At 37.4% G+C, this 21,082-nt stretch overlaps 2 protein-coding genes and 1 long non-coding RNA gene across 5 annotated transcripts; 2 read left to right on the top strand and 1 right to left on the bottom strand.

Annotated features, from left to right (window-relative positions):
- Positions 1-478: 478 nt before the first annotated feature.
- LOC126609566 (uncharacterized) lies at positions 479-2,600 on the bottom strand. The gene is made up of 2 exons (XR_007618200.1): positions 1,789-2,600; positions 479-1,068 (listed from the first exon to the last, which is right to left on the bottom strand). It is a non-coding gene; the product is annotated as an uncharacterized LOC126609566 (long non-coding RNA).
- A 1,054-nt stretch (positions 2,601-3,654) lies between these two features.
- LOC126609593 (ACT domain-containing protein ACR11-like) lies at positions 3,655-7,201 on the top strand. Of its 3 annotated transcripts, XM_050277445.1 has the most exons (10): positions 3,658-3,992; positions 4,585-4,630; positions 4,725-4,862; positions 5,015-5,109; positions 5,469-5,553; positions 5,662-5,721; positions 6,161-6,216; positions 6,371-6,476; positions 6,633-6,701; positions 6,931-7,201. In XM_050277445.1, exons 1-10 carry the CDS (start codon positions 3,838-3,840, stop codon positions 6,991-6,993), a joined length of 873 nt encoding a protein of 290 aa, XP_050133402.1. In that variant the 5' UTR covers positions 3,658-3,837; the 3' UTR covers positions 6,994-7,201. The 3 variants fall into 3 exon arrangements, with proteins under 3 accessions (XP_050133404.1, XP_050133403.1, XP_050133402.1); XM_050277447.1 differs by lacking the exon at positions 6,371-6,476 and having other exon boundaries at positions 3,655-3,992; XM_050277446.1 differs by lacking the exon at positions 5,662-5,721 and having other exon boundaries at positions 3,657-3,992.
- Positions 7,202-11,701: 4,500 nt separating this feature from the next.
- LOC126611943 (uncharacterized mitochondrial protein AtMg00810-like) lies at positions 11,702-12,955 on the top strand. The gene has a single exon (XM_050280248.1). The coding sequence runs from the start codon at positions 11,702-11,704 to the stop codon at positions 12,953-12,955; it is 1,254 nt and encodes a 417-aa protein (XP_050136205.1).
- Positions 12,956-21,082: the final 8,127 nt, after the last annotated feature.

Raw genomic sequence — 21,082 nt, 5'->3', positions numbered from 1 at the left:
TCTGTGGATTGTCCTATCTGGGACGTGTATCCATGCGGCGACTGTCATGCTTCTGGCATGCAACAGTTATGCTTCGGGAATGCAATAGTTCAGTAGTGCCATATTATTCTTCTTTCGAATAACTGAACCTTTTGAGTCTAAAAATCTGCCACGCTTCAGGCGTGCAACAGATAAATCATTTACTGTCTCATTATTTTATCCAACAGAGACATCAATTCTTGTAGGCACATTTGCAGTAAGTATATATGATTTCATCACTTTTGTTGCATCATTCAATTATTCATATTTCATTTTCTCATTGATTGCTTCGTGAATCAAAATAAGACAAATTCTCTTCGTTATTCTGGAACGGTCTTTTCTCATCATTCTTTTGGAATGATATTTTCTCATCGTTCTTCTGGAACGATATTATTTTCTCCCCCTAATGGCATGAAAATTGTCTTATCAAAATGACAGTCCGCAAACCATGCGGTAAACATATCCCCAATCAAGAATTCCAAATATTGAATGATAGATGGTGTTCAACATCAATGCCTAATCTGCAATGATGCCTCATTTCAGTACGTTGTGGCAGTCTTACAGGCACATAGACAACACAACCAAAAACTCGTAAATGTATAATGTTTGGTTGGTTCCAAACCCGAGTTGTACTGAGAAGTATTGATGGTCGGTAACATGTCTCAACCGAATTAATAATGCATCATGTAAAGTTTACATGTCCCCATGTAGAAAATTGGCAATTTCGTTTTCATGAGCAGAGTGCGGGAAATCAATTTCATTCGCTTAATAAAGGCTTCTGCTAAACCATTTTGAGTATGGACATAAGGAACTTCTGGTCCTTATTTAATAGTCTGTAAACTAAGACTCTTATGGCTTTTATTACAATTAAGTTAAGGCACTGCGGCACTTCAAACTTACGGTACTCATCTAGGAACTTCATGTCCTGATCTTCAGGATCAAGGGACTTCATGCCAGATCCTTTTGTATGATGGAACTTCGGGTCCAATCATTTTATATGATGAGGATCAAGAAACTGCAGGTTCTGATCTGATCAAGGAACTTCAGGTCCTGTATATACTCATAGTAACAAAAGATAAGTACAATAAATAAATTAAAGCACTAGGCGGTAATTCCAACCATAGTAAATAAATTGCATTTAAGTAAATAAAGCTTGTGACAAGGGCTTTAATTCAGCACCATTCACAGAAATCAAAACTTAAAGCAGTAGGTGGTAAAACCGTCCATGATAAATAAATTGCTTTAAAGTAAATAGAACTTGTGACATGGGCTTTAAACCAACACCATGCACATAAATATCAAAGCTTTAAAGCAAAGGGTAATAATGCTACCCACTGTAAATAAATTGCTTTAAATAAATAGAGCTTGTGAAAGTGTTTTAAGCCAACACCATTCACATAAATAAATATATATTTTCGTTTCTTATTCATTCACATGGTGCCGTGTACCATCCAATAATATTTGTTCTTTTCTCCTTTTGTGACAACATCATGCACCAACAATCCACCTTTCCAATTTTTTTATTTTTATTTTTTTTGTTTTTATTATTTTTTTTTTCAGAATGGTGCAACTCACTTCCAAAACCTTTTTGTTTTCTTTAAATAGTCCAACCGACACACCATCCATTTGCTCCCTTTTTCAATTTATATATATATTTTTCTTTCTTTCCAACTACCCAAAATAATCACACTTTTCTTTGTCTGCCACTTATAAGAAGATCAAACCGTTAGATTTAACTCAAAATTTAGTATGATATGGATAAGAAGATACCAAACAACTTTCGTGAAGAAACAGTTTCGAGCTGAGCTTCTGAAAATGAAGGTTTGGTACTCATAAGATGGCTGTCCAGTTTTCTGCGGAAATGGAAGCTGAGTTGAAGTTTCAGTCATCTACGACGATCGCACCGTTGACAATTTCTGAAATTTGGATATGTTCTATGTACGAGGCGGACAAACAACTTTCAAGAAGAAAGTATTTCAATCGGATGTCAGGAAGTTGGAGTTGCAAAGCTCATATGACTGTGAGATTTTCTGCCAATAATAATGACAATACTTATATAACCACATGTATATTTACTTTAAGAAAATTAGTTATTTAAAGATATGAGAATGAAATGAAAAGATTTTCTTATCTGTGAGATTCCAGCCGATAGAGGTGAGAGGTAAGTAGTGCTTTCCACCGACATGAGAGCTTCTCGTGCTGATAACGTGTTGTAAAATCGACTGTGTGTGCAGTGGAATAAATAAGCAAGACACAAAATTTACGAGGTTCCTCTACAGTCAGTGTGACTGGAGTACGTCCTCGGGGCAGCAGTGGTGCTTCCATTATAATTTAGAATAATAGGAGTACAAAGATAACTCTCTCTATTATCTCCTCTCATCTTCCTCTATTCTCTCTCTTCCTCTTCCTTCTCTCTCTTCCTCTACCTTCCTTCCTCTCTTTCTTTCCCGTGAACTCTTCACATCTATCTTTGTTGTGTTTCATAAGGCTTGCTTATATAGAAGCAAGTCACAAGCAGCATAGTAAAAGAAAATGAATGGGTTATTGGCCAGCCATCCATTCACCTTTACAACATAGAAACATTTTTACGTCGAATTTACAAATGAGATGGGGATGATGAATAGACATCGGGAAAAATTTGACATGACAAAGATATTTTCGGTTTTATTCGTTTGCTTTTTCGTCCCACTTTTAATTTGAAGAGAGAAAATATGGGGGCAATAGCAAATAATGAAAGAGCAGAGCATAAGGCTAGTCGGTCAGCAAAAAATTTATGGTAATTCGGAATATAAGGATTATAGACATCGTTTTGAAGTCAATTTTACATAAAAATGCAAGTTAATTATGTAAAAATACATCTAAAACTAATTTTGAATAAAAATACAAATTAATTATAAAAAAATACTTAAATATAATACATTTTGAAGAAAACACTTCAAGCACTTTTAGAATCCACAAAATATTTTTTCTAAAAGTATTTACAGTCATTTAAAAACACTTCTCAAACAAATACTTAGAGCTTGATTGAAAATACTTTTTAAAATATTTAAAAACTCTTATTGTAAAAATATTTTTGGTATTAATTCTTAGAAAAAATACAAGTCAATGTTAGAAAAGTACTTGAAGCAACTGATGTTTCTTGTAGAAAACATTTCAAGTTCTTTTGAAACTCAATTTTTTTTGTTCAAAAACATTTTCAGTTATTTTAAAAATACTTTCAAATTAACAAGGGATACTTTAATTTTTTCCTACTAAATATCACAAAAATTGTCTTACGTACGGTACGACATGAATGAAATACCGTAGAAAGTAAAGTTACCTCCCTGTCCCTCTCTCTCTCTCGCTCTGTGTCTCTCTCCCTTCCCCTATATCGAATGGTGCATATTTCTATGTATCTTTTTTTTTTTGGACAAAGCATATTTTTATGGGACGTGGCTTCTCTGTCATTCTAGTATTCATATATTTTTATTTTTTTTATTTGTTTGATCATGATTAAGTCAAGTTAATATTATATATTATTATCTTTATAAAAAAATTAATATAAAATATTAACGTGACTTCACTGTGACCGTACAAAATAGAAAAGAATGAGAGTATATAACAACTGGGAGGGCAGAGAAGCCGGGTCCATTTCTACGGATCTGGTTGGTCCCAATTGCTTCCTCCACTGTATCCTTCTTGTCCGAACCCAATTCTCACATTCCCATTTCTTCTGCATATTTACCATCTTTTTCTGATTTGTGTTCATTCTCCTAGTCTCTTCTTCTCTTTCCGTTTGCTCAACCTTTCTCTCTGGGCTGTAAACTTTTGAAGTTAAAAATGGCAGTGGCTATGGCTTCTTGCAGTGTTGGGGTTAACTTGAACAGTAACTCCAGTTTGAAAAGATCCCTTGCAGTTCCAGCACCAACTGGGGCTATGGCAGAAGCCTCCTTTGGGTTTGCTCCTAAAAGCTTCTGCACTGTGCACAAGGGAAGGTAATGCTTCTTTTTTGCTCACTGTTTTATTGAAAATTTGTTGGTTTTTTATTTGCTTTAATGGGTTTTGTTTACCTTCTTAGATTGTTTCCAGAAATTGATTTTTTATTTTTGTGTACAAAAAGTGATGAAATGGGTCCACTTATTGTTGTTTGGTTCTCTATCTCATTTGAATTTTCTAGTAATATGAGGTCTGAATTATGTATCCTCATTGTATGAATGAAGTCTGTTTTGCACATCAGGTTATTGCCATTAGCATGACCTCTGCATCTTGATTTATTGTGGCTGATTTGTTCACTTAACAAGTTTTGATAAGTGATTTTTTCAATATATAACCGAAATATCATGTCTTTTGCACTTGAGGTTGCAATTATCCGATATCGTCCGACCTCTGTTTATCTACCAGCTCTTGAACCTTTGAGTCCAAGTCCTCGATTGTGGCTTGAACTCAACGTTCCCTAGCGAGCTTACAGATTTTTAGTCGTAGTGTGTTTAACACATTTACTATTCTTGAGGTATGCAAGCATTAAAGTTGGGGTCTTGCATAGTTGCTATTCTTTATCTTAGAAAGTGTCTGTGCAATCTATGACAGATTAATATCTTCATCAACCTCAATTACTCCACGAGCAGCTGTGGAGGTATTCTAAAAAATTGTTTTGTAATTGGTAATTACTGAATATCAACTTGCTGAATACTTCATTTTTGTACTGGGTTTTTTATGTTGGAAAATAGGATGGTAAAACTGATGGAAGTCCAAGCGAAACTGACGCTGTTCCGATTCCTAAAGTTATTATTGACCAAGATTCTGATCCAGATGCAACGGTGGTGGAGATAACCTTTGGAGACCGGCTTGGAGCTCTTCTTGATACTGTATGGAGCATTACTTACTACTTTCAACAATATTGTTATCTTTTGTTTTCTCCTGTATAGATTTTCATATATTTGTTTGAATGATCTATCTTCATCTTTACGTCTGAACGTAGATGATAGCATAGATTAATTATCATTAACTTAATCACCAGATGAGTGCGCTTAGAAACCTCGGCCTGAATGTTGTCAAGGCCAATGTCTATTTGGATTCTTCTGGGAAGCATAACAAGTTTGCCGTCACTAGAGTGTGAGTATACTTCACAAGCCTCATGCCCTTGCTTTGAGTACAGTTTTGCCTTGTTGCTATGACATTGTTATTATTTGTCAATTTGCAATTGATTTCAATGATCTCTTTTCTGCTTCTTCTACTTCTTCGTCCGGCTTTAATTTCCCTTCCCTTGTTGTGCATAGAACTCCCATACTTGTGGTATAATTGTTTTCTCATTGGATTTAAGTGCTGAAGAAAAAACAGTTTTCCTTAAATGGCATTAAAAATATAGCTTCCAGTTAAATCATCAACCTTCTATTTTGGTGGATTAACGGGTCAGTACTTCCAATAGCTGTTTTGTACTCATTTTCTTATTTGATGGTGGGGTTTGTTTGCAGCGATACTGGTAGGAAAGTAGAAGATCCAGAACTACTTGAGGCTATTCGATTGACAATTATAAATAATCTGATAGAGTATCATCCGGTAATCTTTCTTAAACATTTCCATTTGTTCTTGAGATAGTATCTGGTGGAATATCTTCAGGATTTCTACATTTTGTAAGCTTTATTAGTGAATTAATTTTGTCGTTAGGAATCAAGTTCCCAGTTAGCGATGGGAGCAGCATTTGGAATTGTGCCCCCACCAGAACAGGTTTTCTTGAAATTTATTAAATTTTCAAACTTTCTGTGGGGAGACTGTTTGTGCAAGGGTTGGTTAGTTCAAGTTTCCCATTTTCACGTTCTAGCACACACATAATTCATGTGTCCTGTTTTGAGGAAATTCTCGTTTGAAGTTCACTCCATAAGCATTTTTTTTCTTCCCAATTGTAGTCATTCTAGAGTCATTTCTCTCCTTAATGAGTATTATGAATTTTTGGGAATAATTTTTTTTGACTATCACCTTTTGATTTTGTTCAACCGTAAGATAATTAAGATATTGACTTGACACTCAGCTAATGTGGTAGCATCTTAACTTCCAAAGAGTCTTGTTTACTTTTACGCCAAGCTGTTTGATCCATACCTAGTCGTCATTTTTTCTTGATCGCATCCCTAGCAATTTTCTTGATTCAAACCTGTATTTAATTTTTCAGGTTGATGTGGACATAGCAACCCACATAAGCGTCAACGACGATGGCCCCACCCGAAGGTAATGTGTGTCATTCTTTTTCGATAGGATGGGCTACCCCAGAGTCCATTCCTATGTCAAAAATTGTTGCGCCAGCAGGCACACAATAGTCTTCAATTGCATGAGTGACATCGCGTTTGAATGAATGTGTTCAGCTAATATTGGGTTTCTGCAGTTTGCTTTACGTGGAGTCAGCAGATCGCCCTGGATTACTGGTGGATCTTGTAAAGATTATAATTGACGTTAATGTTGCTGTTGAATCGGGAGAATTCGACACAGAGGTGTGCTCTTTTCTCACCTACAGTTGCAGCTTCAACTTATCCTTTTCTCTTCTTTTTTTGGGTCTCTAGTATCCATGTGTATGGAGCTCATCTCTATTATTATTTTCTTTTAGTTTTTGGTAACCAAGTTCATGCTAATTCTTGTCTCGGAATTAGGGGTTGTTGGCGAAGGCAAAATTTCATGTTAGCTACAGGGGTAAACCCCTCATCAAGTCTCTTCAGCAGGTAAAGCTATAATTACGGCAATGTTAGATCATTGGATTTAATATATGATAGCGGTCGATGTGGTGAAAGATAACTGTTTTCTTGTTTTCTAAGAGAAAGTTCCATCATTCACCAACTTCAATTTTACAATCTGATTAATTCCGAAATAGACTTACGTTTTTGTGTGTTCTGTTACAATTTAAAAGATGACGTCTGAGATTACTGACCGTAGAACTTGCAATTTTTTTAGGTTCTTGCTAACAGTTTACGATATTACTTGAGGCGACCGGCAACTGAGGAGGCGAGTTTTTGAGCCAAATGTAGGCTATATTCAGGAAGTATACTTGGAATTTCCAAAACTAAGCTAAGGGAAATTCTGGAACATTATTGCAGTATTTTGTTCAGTTGAAGGATAAATGGATAAGAAGTTCATACAAGAGTCGGATAATGTAATGCAAATGTAGCTTTAAATTCAATACCATGTTTGTCCAAATTGTTGTAATGATATCATAGTTACCCTTCTATTGTTTTTTGGTAACCCATTCCTTCTTCTCATGGTTCATTTGCAAAAGCTGCTTCATGGACGCGTATTGTTGTTGTTGTTGTTGTTGTTGTTGTTGTTGTTGTTGTTTTGACATTTAGCAAGGAATGGAATGTCCGGTACATTAATTTTTCACGAGTGAACGGTTGATACTTGATAAAATGAGATTTAGTTAAACCTTAACTGTTCTTTTTGATAAGTGTAGACACATGTCATTAGTAAAATAAGGGTGTGTGCCATGTCAGCTAAATATAGTTGAGAATTGTTGGCAGTTAGTTGAATGGTTAAAAGTTAGGTGGATAGAGATGAGATGACAAGTGTAAAATGCTATATATAGCATAGCTTGTAAGCATTAAGACCTAATGAAGTAATTCGAAAAGTCTCTACATTTCTCTCTCTTTCTCTTTTGCTATTCTCTCTGTAAACTTTTCATTTCTTCATCAGATTCATAGTGTTAATATGGTATCCAGAGCTGTCGATTCTGCTGTGGGCTGGGTTATCTTAGGTTTATCGGTGCTGAAAGCTTGATCGTCTTAGGGTTCGTCGGCGTATTGGGAAATTTTTTTTTCTGGAATTTTGCGTTGGTGCATCTTCATTGTTGGTGCGAATTAGGTTATTGTTTCGATTCTCTATCATGCTTTAATTTTGTGGAGTAGTAGATTTAGTTTGTTTGCGGCACGAAGCCATTACTGTTTGTTTGTGGTACAAAGTCATTTCAAGATTGATCATATTGTTGGGCACGAAGCCATTTCTGTGAATGTTTGTAAAAGATTAGTTAATTGAAGATTGTGGGCACGAAGCCATTTCTGTGAATGTTTGTGACGAATAGTTGAATTTTTGTGACCACTGTTAGTTGAATTTTGAAGCATTTCTTGTTACTTTGTTCTTCTTGAAGTGTTGAGGAGATAGTTCTTTCTTGATAAGACTGTTAATCTAGCCAATAGCGATGGCATCTTCATTTGTAAAAATTGAAGGGCTTTTAGGAATGTTGACAATTAAGTTGAATGACAAGAATTTTTCGAAATGGGTGTTTCAGTTCAAATCTGTTCTCAAAGGATATAAGTTGTTTGATCACTTTGATGGGGCACTTTCACCTCCACCAAAATTTGTGGTTAGTATTGATCGTGGTGTTACAAATGAAATCTCTGAGGCATATACAGAATGAGAAGCTGTTGATCTTGCTCTCTTGAGTTTGTTGATTGCTACATTGACTGATGAGTCTATTGAGCATGTTTTGGGATCTAGGACTGCTCATGAGGCCTGGACTAATCTTCAAGATAGGTATGCTTCTGTTTCTAAAGCAAGGGTGAATACGTTAAAGACTGAATTTCAGACCACGCAGAAGGGTAGTGACTCTATTGATCAATATCTGTCTAAACTTAGAAATATTAAAGATCAGTTAATTGCTGCGGGGGAATTTGTAACTGATAATGATTTCATTGTTGTTGCTTTGTCTGGTTTACCAAGGGAATATTCTGTGATTAGAACAGTGATTTACACAAGAGACACTACTATGTCTTTAAGGGAGTTTAGAGAGCAGTTACTGTGTGCAGAAAGGGAGGCTGAGTCTGTGGTGAGTGGTTTATCTCAAATTTTTTCTGGAATGTATGTGCAAGGGAATGTTGCTTCTTCTTCACAATCTACAATGGCTCAGGGGTCATCAAGTAATTCTGATGAGGTTGTGTATAGTACTGGTGGGATTCTTACACGGAACCTGAATGCAGCTCCATCTTTTGGAGTGCCAAATCAGGGAGCTTCATCATTTAATTCTGTAATGTATCCATCACCACAAATACCAGTTTCTCATATTCAGTATCCATCACCATTTCCTAGTACTCAGTATCCTAGGGTGCAGCCTCAACCTCCAGTGTATCCTGATTTCTTTAATACATCACTATTTCCAAGTAATCAATTTCCTATAGTGCATCCTCAACCTTCATTCTATCCGGATTTTTCTAATGCATATGGCTTTGTTGAGAATATTAATGCACAGAGACAGTATCCTAATTCCAATACTGGTACAAGAAATTTCTATGGTACAAAACCAAATGGTAATGGTAATTTTAGATCATCAAACTATGGTGGTAATCGTGGGAATACCTCAGGCAAAAGACAGAATGGTGGAAATTGGCAGTCATGATCTGGAAACACTGAAACTAGGCCGAATATTGTCCTTGAATGTCAGATATGTTCCAAGAGGGGGCATACAGCTCCAAATTGCTGGAAGAGGTCTACCAATCCGAGTTCAAATGGATCAATTCTTGAGTGTCAAATTTGTGGCAAGCGAGGACATAGTGCATTAGATTGTCATCACAGGAACAATTTTGCCTATCAAGGTTCTGCACCTGCTCCTACATTAACTGCCATGCAAGCTCAAGCTCCAGCCAACTTTCTTCCTAATGATTCATGGATCATTGACACTGGAGCATCACATCACATGATAGCAGATCTCAATTCTCTGCAGCAGATTTCTCCATATGAGGGCAATGATAAAATAACAATTGGCAATGGTGAAGGTTTGCAAATCAAACATATTGGTTCTACATGTTTAAAGACATTACCTCATTCATTACTTATGAGAAATGTCTTACATGTTCCAACTATTGTTGTTAGTCTTTTATCTGTCAAACAAATGTGTAAAGATAACTATTGCTGGTTCATATGTGATGATACTAACTTCTATGTGCAGGACAAGGTAACCAAGGCTGTAATATACCACGGAAGGAGTAATGATGGTAAGTTGTTTCAAATTCCGATCAAAATGTTTTCAAAGAATTTAGTTTCTCCAGCTCAAAAGTCAACTGCTTTGCTTGGTCAGAAGGTTAAGTCAACAGTGTGGCATCAAAGATTAGGCCATCCCAGTAATGAAGTTCTCTCTGTTATGTTGCAGCAATCCCATATAGTTAGTGCTCCTGATGATTCACAACATGTATGTTCCTATTGTATATCTGGGAAAATGTCTAGACAACATTTCTTAGATAGGAAAGAACAATGTAGTTTTCCATTTCAAAAAGTCCATTCGAATCTCTGGGGTCCTTCACCAACTAAGTCTGTAGAAGGGTTTAGATATTATGTGAGTTTTGTGGATGAGTTTACAAGACATGTATGGATTTTTCCCTTGATAAATAAATCAGAAGTGTTTGGTATCTGTCAGAATTTCTATCATTTCATTTATACTCAGTTTGATGTTAGAATTAAATGCTTGCAAACAGATGGGGGTGAAAAGTTTAGTAGTAAACAGTTTGAGGGTTTTCTGCAAACTAAAGGAATCCTTCATATGGTTTCATATCCATACACACCTCAGCAAAATGGAATTGCTGAAAGAAAGCATAGACATATCATAGAAACGGCTATAACTCTGATGACAACTGCTCAGTTACCTCAAACCTTGTGGTTTGCTTGTGCTCACTCTGTGTTTTTAATAAATAGGATGCTATGTAGAACTTTGGGAATGAAGTCTCCTTATCAGTTGTTATTTGGGGTTAAACCTCAACTTCAAAACCTGAAAATATTTGGCACTGCTGTATATCCTTACATCAGACCTTATAATAATAACAAGTTGCAACCAAGAGCATCGCTGTGTGTTTTTGTTGGCTATGCACTAGGATATAAGGGTGTTATATGTTATCATGAACAAACTCAGAAGCTATTGATAACAAGACATGTGGTTCATGATGAGAGTGTGTTTCCCTGCAAATCTAAATTTGGTGTGTCAAAGTGTACAATTCAAGCTGAGTCTTAAACAAGGGCTCCATCAAGCAATTCAATTATAGTGACTATTCATTTGCAACAAACACAGAGTGTATCAGAATCAGGATCTCTGGCACATGACTCACTGGATATTGCTAACTCAAGTTCAGAACGTAACTTTGTGCAAAAATTAGCTACTTCCGGTAGTCTCACAGTGTCACACCCATCTGAAGCAACTCATTCCCTTCCAGTTACAGCCTCAATGTTACCTGTCATGGATACTGCACAATTAGAGGTACATCTTCCTTTTGATACTCCTTTATCTTCTGATTTGCCTACTGATCATCCAGTGCACATAATGAGTACTAGGTTACAAACTGGAACCATACAAAGAAAGGATTATTCAAGCTATATTGCTACTCTACCTCAATTAACCACTCTTCAGATTGATGATCAAGATCAATATGCAGTTGGAGGTTTCTCTTTTGTATCTCAATGCAGTGATATAGCTGAACCTACATCTTTCAAAAGTGCTGCAACAAGTGCATATTGGCAGAAGGCAATGCAGGAGGAATTTGATGCTTTAAAAAGTCAAGGCACATGGATTTTGGTGCCTCCACCAAACCATAAATCAATCATTGGTAGCAAATGGGTTTACAAACTAAAAAAGAATCTAGATGGTTCAATTTCTTGGTATAAAGCACGCTTAGTGGCACAAGGGTTCACTTAAGAACATGGTTTAGACTATTTTGAAACCTTCAGTCCAGTTGTCCGACATACCACAGTTAGGATGATTATATTTCTTGCAGCTTCGTATAAATGGGAGTTACGGCAATTGGATGTCAAGAATGCATTTTTGCATGGTGATTTAGAAGAAGAAGTGTATATGAAGCAACCTCAAGGATTTGTGGATTCATCTAAGCCAGGGCATGTTTGTAAACTTGTGAAGTCTCTATATGGTTTGAAACAGGCACCACGGGCCTGGAATGCCAAATTCACAGGTTATCTTCCTGCAATGGGATTTCAAATGTCTCAGGCAGATACAAGTCTCTTCATTAAGCATGATGGCACTGATGTAATTGCTTTGTTACTCTATGTCGACGACATAATATTGACAGGGGCCAATGCTTCAAAGGTGCAATCTGTCATTCAAGAACTTAGTGATGTGTTTGATTTAAAAAACATGGGCAAGTTGTCTTACTTTCTGGGATTACAGGTTGAATACAAGACCAATAGGGATATTTTTATCAATAAATCAAAGTATGCCACATATTTGATTCATAAGGCTGGTATGGACAGTTGCAAGCTTACTGTAACTCCATGTAAACCTCAAACACAATTTCTTGCTTCTGAAGGTACTCCTTTGGATGATCCAAGTATCTATAGGAGTTTGGTTGGTGCTTTACAGTATCTAACCTTTACCAGGCCTGATCTATCATATGCTGTTAATTTGGCATGTCAATATATGACTAATCCAACACATGAACATTTTGGTCTTATTAAGAGAATTTTGAGATATGTACAGGGCACTATTCACTGTGGACTCACATATTCCTCATCTTCAGATCATTCTATCACAACTTTCTCAGACTCTGATTGGGCTGCAGATCCTAATACTAGAAGATCTATTACTGGTTTTGTAGTATCCATGGGTCAAAATTCGATATCATGGCAATCGAAGAAACAATCCTCAGTGTCTAGAAGCTCAACAGAGGCTGAATACAAAGCCTTTGCCCATTATGTTGCAGATATAGCTTGGGTCAGGCTTTTGCTGAAGGATTTACATCAGTTTGTACTGGAACCACCTTTACTTCATTTTGACAATTTTTTTGCTCTTGCTCTCTGTTCAAATCCAGTGTTTCACACAAGGATCAAGCACCTTGACACAAATTTTCATTTTGTCAGAGAGAAGGTTCAAAGAAAAGACTTACAAGTGCAGTATATTTTAACAGAGCATCAGATTGCAGATATTCTAACCAAGGGACTGCATGGTCCAGCTTTCTTCAAACATTGTTGCAATCTCAAGCTCGGGAAACCCAGCTGAGATTGAGGGGGGATGATAAGTGTAGACACATGTCATTAGTAGAATAAGGGTGTGTGCCATGTCAACTAAATACAGTTGAGAATTGTTGGCAGTTAGTTGAATGGTTAAAAGTTAGTTAGGTGGATAGAGATGAGATGACAAGTGTAAAATGCTATATATAGCATAGCTTGTAAGCATTAAGACCTGATGAAATAATCCGAAAAGTCTCTACATTTCTCTCTCTCTTTCTCTTTTGCTATTCTCTCTGTAAACTTTTCATTTCTTCATCAGATTCATAGTGTTAATACTTTTTAGTCCTTTCATGCGCAGGAGAGCAAAGCTCTAGCAAGGAATATTATAAGAAATTGAACTCGGGTCAATGGGTCTCAAGTCAACAACATTTTATCTTTCTTTTCTGTTGCTATTTACTAGCCTCCAGTTATGTGGTGGTTAGCACTGCAACGGTCCCAAATTGACCCGTATGAACCCGAGGATGACATATATTGTGATGAAGTCGATGATTAATTGTGGCTAGCCATTGTGATTTCGTGGCTTCTGTTGAGTGAATCATCTAGTTGTAGACGAAGCATTAAAGGTGGACGAACTTATATATATTTTTTTTTTTTTCTTGAACAAACGATATTATCTACACTAAAGAAGAGAATGTGGACTTAGTCTCACAATACGCTAGCAATAATGTGGTTCAAATTTGCATTTGACGAAAATCAAACCAAAGACCTCTTACTTACAAATTAAGAAGAAAATCACTAAGTGGTGGATGAACTTACTATTAAATACACACTTCTTGCACATCAAAATACATTCTTCTTGCATTTTCTAGAACAATGCATATTAACACACGTAAAGGTGGGCTAGATGGCAATTTGCACTTAATGATTGGTTTCGAGTCCGCCTGCGAAACCGTTAGATATCTGTCAACAAAACTGTCTTTGTAACTTCATCAAAATGAAAACCTCCATCCCTCCATCCCTCACCGTCATCGCCATCTGATCCTTCATCTCCCTCCACGACCCTCTCAACTCCTTGATTTTGAACGCGAAGATTGTCATTGATCTTGTCGATCTCTTCGAGATCTTATATCAGTTAATTCGGAACTTGAAGTCATAAAGGAAACGCAATCATAGGTATTTGTACGAGAAAAAAAAACACCTACACCATTAATAGATTTTCCCTTCTTCCCAAGGTTTTCAGCTATGATTCCAAACTCATCATCCAATGATACATGTACGAAATCTGATAGAGACCCTCATGTGTTTCTTGAATCAGCTTCTCCCTCCCCTTATTCTTCTTTTTCTTCATGTTATTCTTTCATTTGAAGAATATATTGCAATAAGTGGCACCAATATGTTCACACTCTTTTGATATTTCAATGATCAATATTGAAAATGAATCCAACGTTGAGAAAAGAATGCCTTTGTATGTGCTTGTAAAGAATTGAGTTATTCCTCATATTACCAATTGGTTTTATATTGGAAAATGAACTTTCTTCATGGTATTATAGAAGGTTGGCCACGAGTACTTCATGCCACTCAATTTTTGTTGTCCACGTGTAAGGCCAGAAAATTTGGCACACGTGAAATGGCGTACTAAGAATGAATCACACATTGAAAAAAATAAGACTTCCATGTGCTTATAAAGAGTTGAGATACTCTTCATATTAATCATTAGTGTTATGGTATAACTGCTACTTAGGGCTTATTTTGGGGTTTAATTTTCTGATGTTATTCTTCTCACCAATGATGGAAATATATATTGTACAAGATTGATTTACAAGGAAAGAAACATCAAATAATATTTATCCCAATTACATCCTGATTACAAGGACCCAAACAGGTAACTAAGCTAATTACAAAGGTCAACTCTCCAACACTCCCCCTCAAGTTGGTGCATAAATGTCGTTCATGCCTAAATTGACGAAAGAGTTGTAGACCGCTTGACTGGCAACAACTTTAGTTAAGATGTCCTTTAATTGATCCTCTGACTCTACAAACGGGAATTGAATACTATTCCCATCCAATTTCTCCTTAATGAAGTGTCTATCAACTTCCACATGTTTCGTGCGATCAGGGTTGTGTGAGATATCAATCACTGCTTTATTATCACAAAACAAATTCGAAGCAGACATTGAAGGACACCCGAGTTCTTCGAGTAACCTTTGAAGCCATAATAATTCACATACTCATTTTGCCATACCTCTGTATTCTGCCTCTGCACTTGATAAAGCAACCACTTTCTGTTTTTTACTCTGCCAAGTCACTAAATTTCCCCCTATAAATATAAAGTAACCTGATGTGGATCGTCGATTAGCAATATTCCCTGCCCAATTTGCATCGGTATAACCTTCTATCCGGCAATGACCATTCTTAGAAAACATGATGCCTCTACCCGGGGCGGACTTTAGGTATCGTAGAATGCGTTCAACCGCACCTATATGCGTATCACTCGGGGAATGCATAAATTGACTAACAACACTTACTGCATATGCAATATTAGGCCTGGTATGAGATAAATAAATTAACCTCCCAACTAACTTTTGATAACGATATCGGTTAGTGGGAACTTGATTAGGGTGCATCGCAAGATGGTGATTTTGGACTATAGGGGTGTCAACCGGTTTACAATCAAGCATTCCGGTTTCGACTAACAAGTCAAGAACATATTTTCTTTGAGATAGAAATATACCCTGTTTAGATCGAGCTACTTCTATACCCAAGAAATATTTCAATCCACCAAGATCTTTCATCTCGAACTCAGTTGCTAAGTAATCTTTCAGGCTTGGGATTTCCTCTTTATCATCACCCGTAACAATCATATCATCCACATAAATAGTAAGTGTCATCAATTTACCCATTCGACATTTCAAGAAAAGTGTATTATCGGAATTGCTCTGCCTGAACCCATACTTCCTCATAGCCATCTGGAACCTACCAAACCATGCCCGAGGGGATTGTTTCAATCCATACAATGCCTTATTCAACTTACACACCATTCCGAGTTGTGAAACCTATGCATAACCAGGTGGAATATCCATATACACTTTTTCTTTAAGATTACCAGTAAGAAAGCATTTTTCACATCAAATTGCTGTAATGGCCAATCCAAGTTAGCCGCCAACGAAAGTAACACTCTTACCACATTAATCTTTGCTACCGGAGCAAATGTTTCTGTATAATCAACCTCATACGTCTGAGTGTATCCCTTAGCCACCAATCATGCTTTGTATCGTTCAATTGACCCATCAACTTTGTACTTGATAGTGTACACCCATCGACATCCCACTCTCTTCTTTCCTCTGGGTAACATAACTAAATCCCATGTTTGATTTTTCTGAAGTGCATCCATTTGTTCCTCCATTGCCTTGGTCCATCGATCATCAGATAATGCCTCATTCAATGAACTTGGTGTGCTATCATTGGATATTTGTTGTACAAAAGCTTTGTCGGGTTCTAATAATTTATGTGATGACACATAGTTGGCAATGAGATATTTAGAGCCTTTCATTGTTTCTGGTGAATATCGATTAGGTGGCTTTCCCCGGTTGTGCCTGAAAGGTAACTGATAATTCGGAACATCGGATACATTAATAGGGATAATAGATCTTACCTCTGGAATATTCTCTGGAGTATGGTCATCTGGCAGTACTATATTTTGAGACAAGGGGGAGTAGTATTAGTAGAAGTCTCAAGATCGACAAGTGGCAGCACTGTTGTTGTGGGTAAGGACGACACTACCGTGCCTGCTGCTGGTTCTATAGGCAGCGATGCTGCTTCTGTTGGCTGCTCTAGCATCACAGCCACTACGGGCTCAGCTACTGGCTCGGCTAATAATGGCAGCAGAAGATCAATGGTAGCAGCCATGGTCCAAACCTGCTTGTCATGCAGTGTCTTCCCCTGAAGATGAGGGTTGGAAGAAGCCGGAAAGTAATACATCTCAGACTCAGAAAAAGTAACATCCATCGTAATATACATCTGACGTGAAGGAGGGTGGTAGCAACGGTACCCTTTCTGATATAGTCCATACCCTATGAAAACACAACGGAAAGCACATAGATCAAGTTTTATTCGTGTAGATGAACAAAGGCAACACATCCAAAAACTCGCGGTGAGAGCACCAAAACGGACGGAGGCATGAATGTAGCAAGAACTTGCAAAGGTGTAAGAAAATTCAATACTTTGGATGGCATGCGGTTGATAAGGTAAATGGCAGTCTGAAGAGCAACATCCCAAGAGGAGCGGGGAACATCCGCCCCAATCACTAGCAATCGAGCTGTTTCTAATAGATGGCAATTTTTGCGCCCAGCCACCCCATTCTGTTAAGGAGTCTAAGGACAAGTAGTCTCGTGGAGTATTCCGTGATTAGTTAAATAATGTGTAAAATCATTATTAACATATTCACCACCATTATCAAAACGCAAAATCCGGATTTTAGTAGAAAACTGTGTCTGAACCATGGTGTGGAATGTCTTAAACGCCAGAAACACATCACTTTTATGCTTAAGAAGGTATAGCCATGTCATCTGTGTGCAATCATCTATGAACGTTACAAACCACCTAATACCAGATGAAGTAGTAATTGGAGATGGTCCCCAAACATCCGAATGAACAAGACCAAAAAGAATAACACTTTTATTAGAATTCAACGGATAAGAAACACGATGACTCTTGGCAAGTACGCAAGTGTCACATTTAAAGTCTGAAACCAAACAACCAACAAATAAATCCGAAAACATATGCTGTAAATAACTGAAAGACGGATGACCCAAATGGCGATGCCATAACCATATCTGACGTTGTTTGTGATCAACGGCTCATTGAGCGAGATTGATTCATCCTGTACTGACATCATCCACAAAATAGAGATCCCCCATCTTAGTACCACGACCAATTATCTCCTTCATGAGAATATCTTGAATAAGACAAAACTTCGGATACAATAGTACACAACAGTTCAATTGCTCAGTAGCTTGGCCAGGAGACATCAATTTATGCTTTAGTGAAGGTACAAGTAGTGTATGTGGCAAAGAGAGGGTAGGCGTGAGGTGTACAGTGCCAGCGCCAGTTACCGGTGAGGTGACACCATTAGCATTAGTAATATTTCGTCGAAGTGGAACATTATCACAAGCTGAATCAGTGGGGTCATAGGTCATATAGTCTATGGCACTGGAGTCAATGATCCAACTGGACCGAGTATCACAATTATTCATATTAAAAGCATAACCACAATTACCTGAGGACTCCGGAAGCATGTCGGAAGAACTTGAAACAGGAGGATTCATGGCATTTCCATCGTGGAGTGGTGGTAGGTTCTCCATGGGAGGGTTGAGTTTGCTTGAGGGAACGGGCAGAGCAGAAATCCTAGGATCTTTGCTCTGAGACCATGCTAATTGTGGAGCCAAAAATAATCACAAGGCGACACGTGGATTTTTGACAAAAAAAGACAAAACTACCCTTGAGGTATACCGGGATTCCTACGTGCAATCAGCAGACAATTATCCTTCAACCAAGTCAAAAGTGCCCAAAATACGTATCAACTTAAAACCTAATTTATTCATACATTTCCCATTTCATTATTTAGCTAATCAATTAGCTAAATAATATACTTATTCCTTTCATATTTCCTAAAATTGACTAATTAAGGGATTAATTACCTAATCAATCCCTTAATTATCAACTAAACCTCCAAATTATAACCAAAAACCCACTAGGGCCGGCCATGCCCTTTATTTTTTGTTTGTTGCTGCCATTTTCTCCCCCTTTTTATGACATTCAAATAGCTAGTTAATTAGGTTATTACTATTTGCTAATTAACTAGCCAATTATTTCCATAACTCCCCAAAATAACTAGCCCATTATCTCCATAACCCCCCAAAATAAATCACCATTTCCTCTCCTATAAATTGGGTCCCATTTTCACAAAACACTAATTCCAACACTTTGGCAAAAATCCCAAAATTCTCTAAACACTATTTCTCTCTAAATTCTAACTTTGGCATCGGAGGTTCTTCGGCCAAAGCCCCCCTCATTCATCGTGGGCGCGTGAGGCTCTTGGCCTTAACCTAAGGTGTTAATTGTTTTGTAGGTGCAAAATCGTCCAAGATCGAGGAGGAAGAAATTTGCATCCACACTAATTATGGCTTATTTTGGGGTTTAATTTTCTGATGTTATTCTTCTCACCAAGGAAGGATATATATATATTGTACAAGATTGATTTACAAGGAAAGAAACACCAAATAATATCTATCCTAATTACGTCCTTGATTTACAAGGAAAGAAACACCAAATAATATCTATCCTAATTACGTCCTGATTAGAAGGACCCAAACATGTAACTAAGCTAATTACAAATGTCAACTCTCCAACAATAACCTCAACTTTCTTCATCAAATAAACAAGAAAATGAATCTAAGAAAGAAAATTTGGGGGTGCTTTTCTCAATTTTTAATTAGTTTTAGTGAAATTCTATTTATGTAGTAGGGTTGCCTATCGTTTAGCAAAGGTTGCACTGTCCATCATTAATGCAAGTGTAAATTACATAGTAGCCCCTCATGTTTGAGATCTATTACAATCGCATACAACAACTTCAAAACATTTCACTTTCATACCTCAACTACTATTTTATTTCAATATAGTACCTCCGTTACATTTTCCATCCATTAATCTGTTAAATGATGACGTGGCTGCCACATATATGCCATGTGGCTGCCAAATGTCTGCCACGTGGCAAATAAAATAATTTTTTTTTTAAAAAAAAACTCGAATTTCTCAACAAAAAAAATAAAAATTTGAAACCCATATCCCTTATCCCTCACCCACCCCCCAGCGAAGAAGAAGAAGGAAAAAAAAAGGGATACCCATATCCCTCACCCCCCTCAGTGACCTCCCCAGAAACCTACAAAAAGAAGAAGAAGAAGGGAGAAAAAAAAGCCGAAGAAAAAGAAGAAGGGAAAAAAAAGAAGGGATACCTATATCCCTCACCCCTCCCCCAGCGACCTCCCCAGAAACCTGCAAGAAGAAGAAGAAGAAGAGGGGAGAAAAAAAAGAAAAGAAAAGCCCCAGTCCGTCCCACCCTAGCCACCCCTTTCTCCCATCCCCCATCACCCCTCCCAAAATCCCCCATCACCCACCCCCAAAAATTGCACCCGAGATTAGGTGGATCTACCATAAAACCAGTCCAAAAATCATCTTAAACTCAAAATATTTTCAAAACTCACCCATATTGAAAATCACGAGATCTTGGTGCGCGCGCGCGCGGGGGGTGGGGGTTGGTCGCCAGGGGGAGGAAGGGATCTGACGGTGCGGTGGGGTGGGTGTGGTCACAATAAGGTAGCCTGGGGGAGGAAGGGAGGTGGGTCGCGGGTCACGGCGGGGCGGGGGAAGGGAAGGGTCTTCTTCTTCTCTTATTATTCTTCTTCTTCTTCTGGCGGCGCTGCGCGGCGCCGGGGGGGGGGGGTGTGTGTGTTCGCCGGAAGGTAGCCCGAGGAAGGAAAGGAGGTGGGTCGCGGGTCGCGGTGGGGCGAGGGGGAGGGAAGGGTTCTAGGCTTTTCTTCTTCTTCTCTCTTCTTCTTTTTCTTCTTCTTATGCTTCTTCTTCTTCTTCTTCTTCTTCTTCTTCTTCTTCTTCTTCTTTTCCTTCTTCTATTTCAATTTTTTTTTAGGTTTCTGGGGGGTGGGTGAGGGATGAGGGATATAGGTTTCTTTTCTTTTTTTTCTTTTTTTGAGAAAATTCAGGTTTTAAAAAAAAATTAAAAAATTATTTTATTTGTCACGTGGTAGACATTTGGCAGCCACGTAAGCATTTAACGGATTAATAATAGACCTAAAACCTGAGGGGCTACTATGTAATTTACCCTTAATGCAATAATGTGGTATATAAGGGTATGTTTGGATGAAGGCTTTATAAGTACCAAAAGATTGATGTCAAGTTAGTAAAGTATTAACACATCATGTTGGATAGGAGATATTACAAATGCACTATAAACGCATTATAAAGACATAAAAGAGACTCATTCCAAGAAGGAATTTTTAAAATGAAAATTAATGAAAAGGGTTTGAAAACTTTGAGTTTTAACGATAAGGACAAAATAAAGAGTAAAGTGAATAATATCAAGTTTGACTTTTTAGTGTAAAAA

Source organism: Malus sylvestris, chromosome 17 (assembly GCF_916048215.2).
Source record: "Malus sylvestris chromosome 17, drMalSylv7.2, whole genome shotgun sequence".
Classification (NCBI taxonomy): domain Eukaryota; kingdom Viridiplantae; phylum Streptophyta; class Magnoliopsida; order Rosales; family Rosaceae; genus Malus; species Malus sylvestris.
The sequence above is the reverse complement of the archived record's forward strand: the minus strand, read 5'-3'. Positions and strand labels throughout refer to the sequence as shown.

Coding starts and splice junctions, on each gene's coding strand:
- LOC126609593 (XM_050277445.1), top strand. CDS start 3,838: ATGGCAGTGGCTATGGCTTCTTGCAGTGTTGGGGTTAACTTGAACAGT. Junction 3,993..4,584: donor TGCACTGTGCACAAGGGAAG/GTAATGCTTCTT, acceptor AATCTATGACAG/ATTAATATCTTCATCAACCT. Junction 6,477..6,632: donor CGGGAGAATTCGACACAGAG/GTGTGCTCTTTT, acceptor TCTCGGAATTAG/GGGTTGTTGGCGAAGGCAAA.
- LOC126611943 (XM_050280248.1), top strand. CDS start 11,702: ATGATTATATTTCTTGCAGCTTCGTATAAATGGGAGTTACGGCAATTG.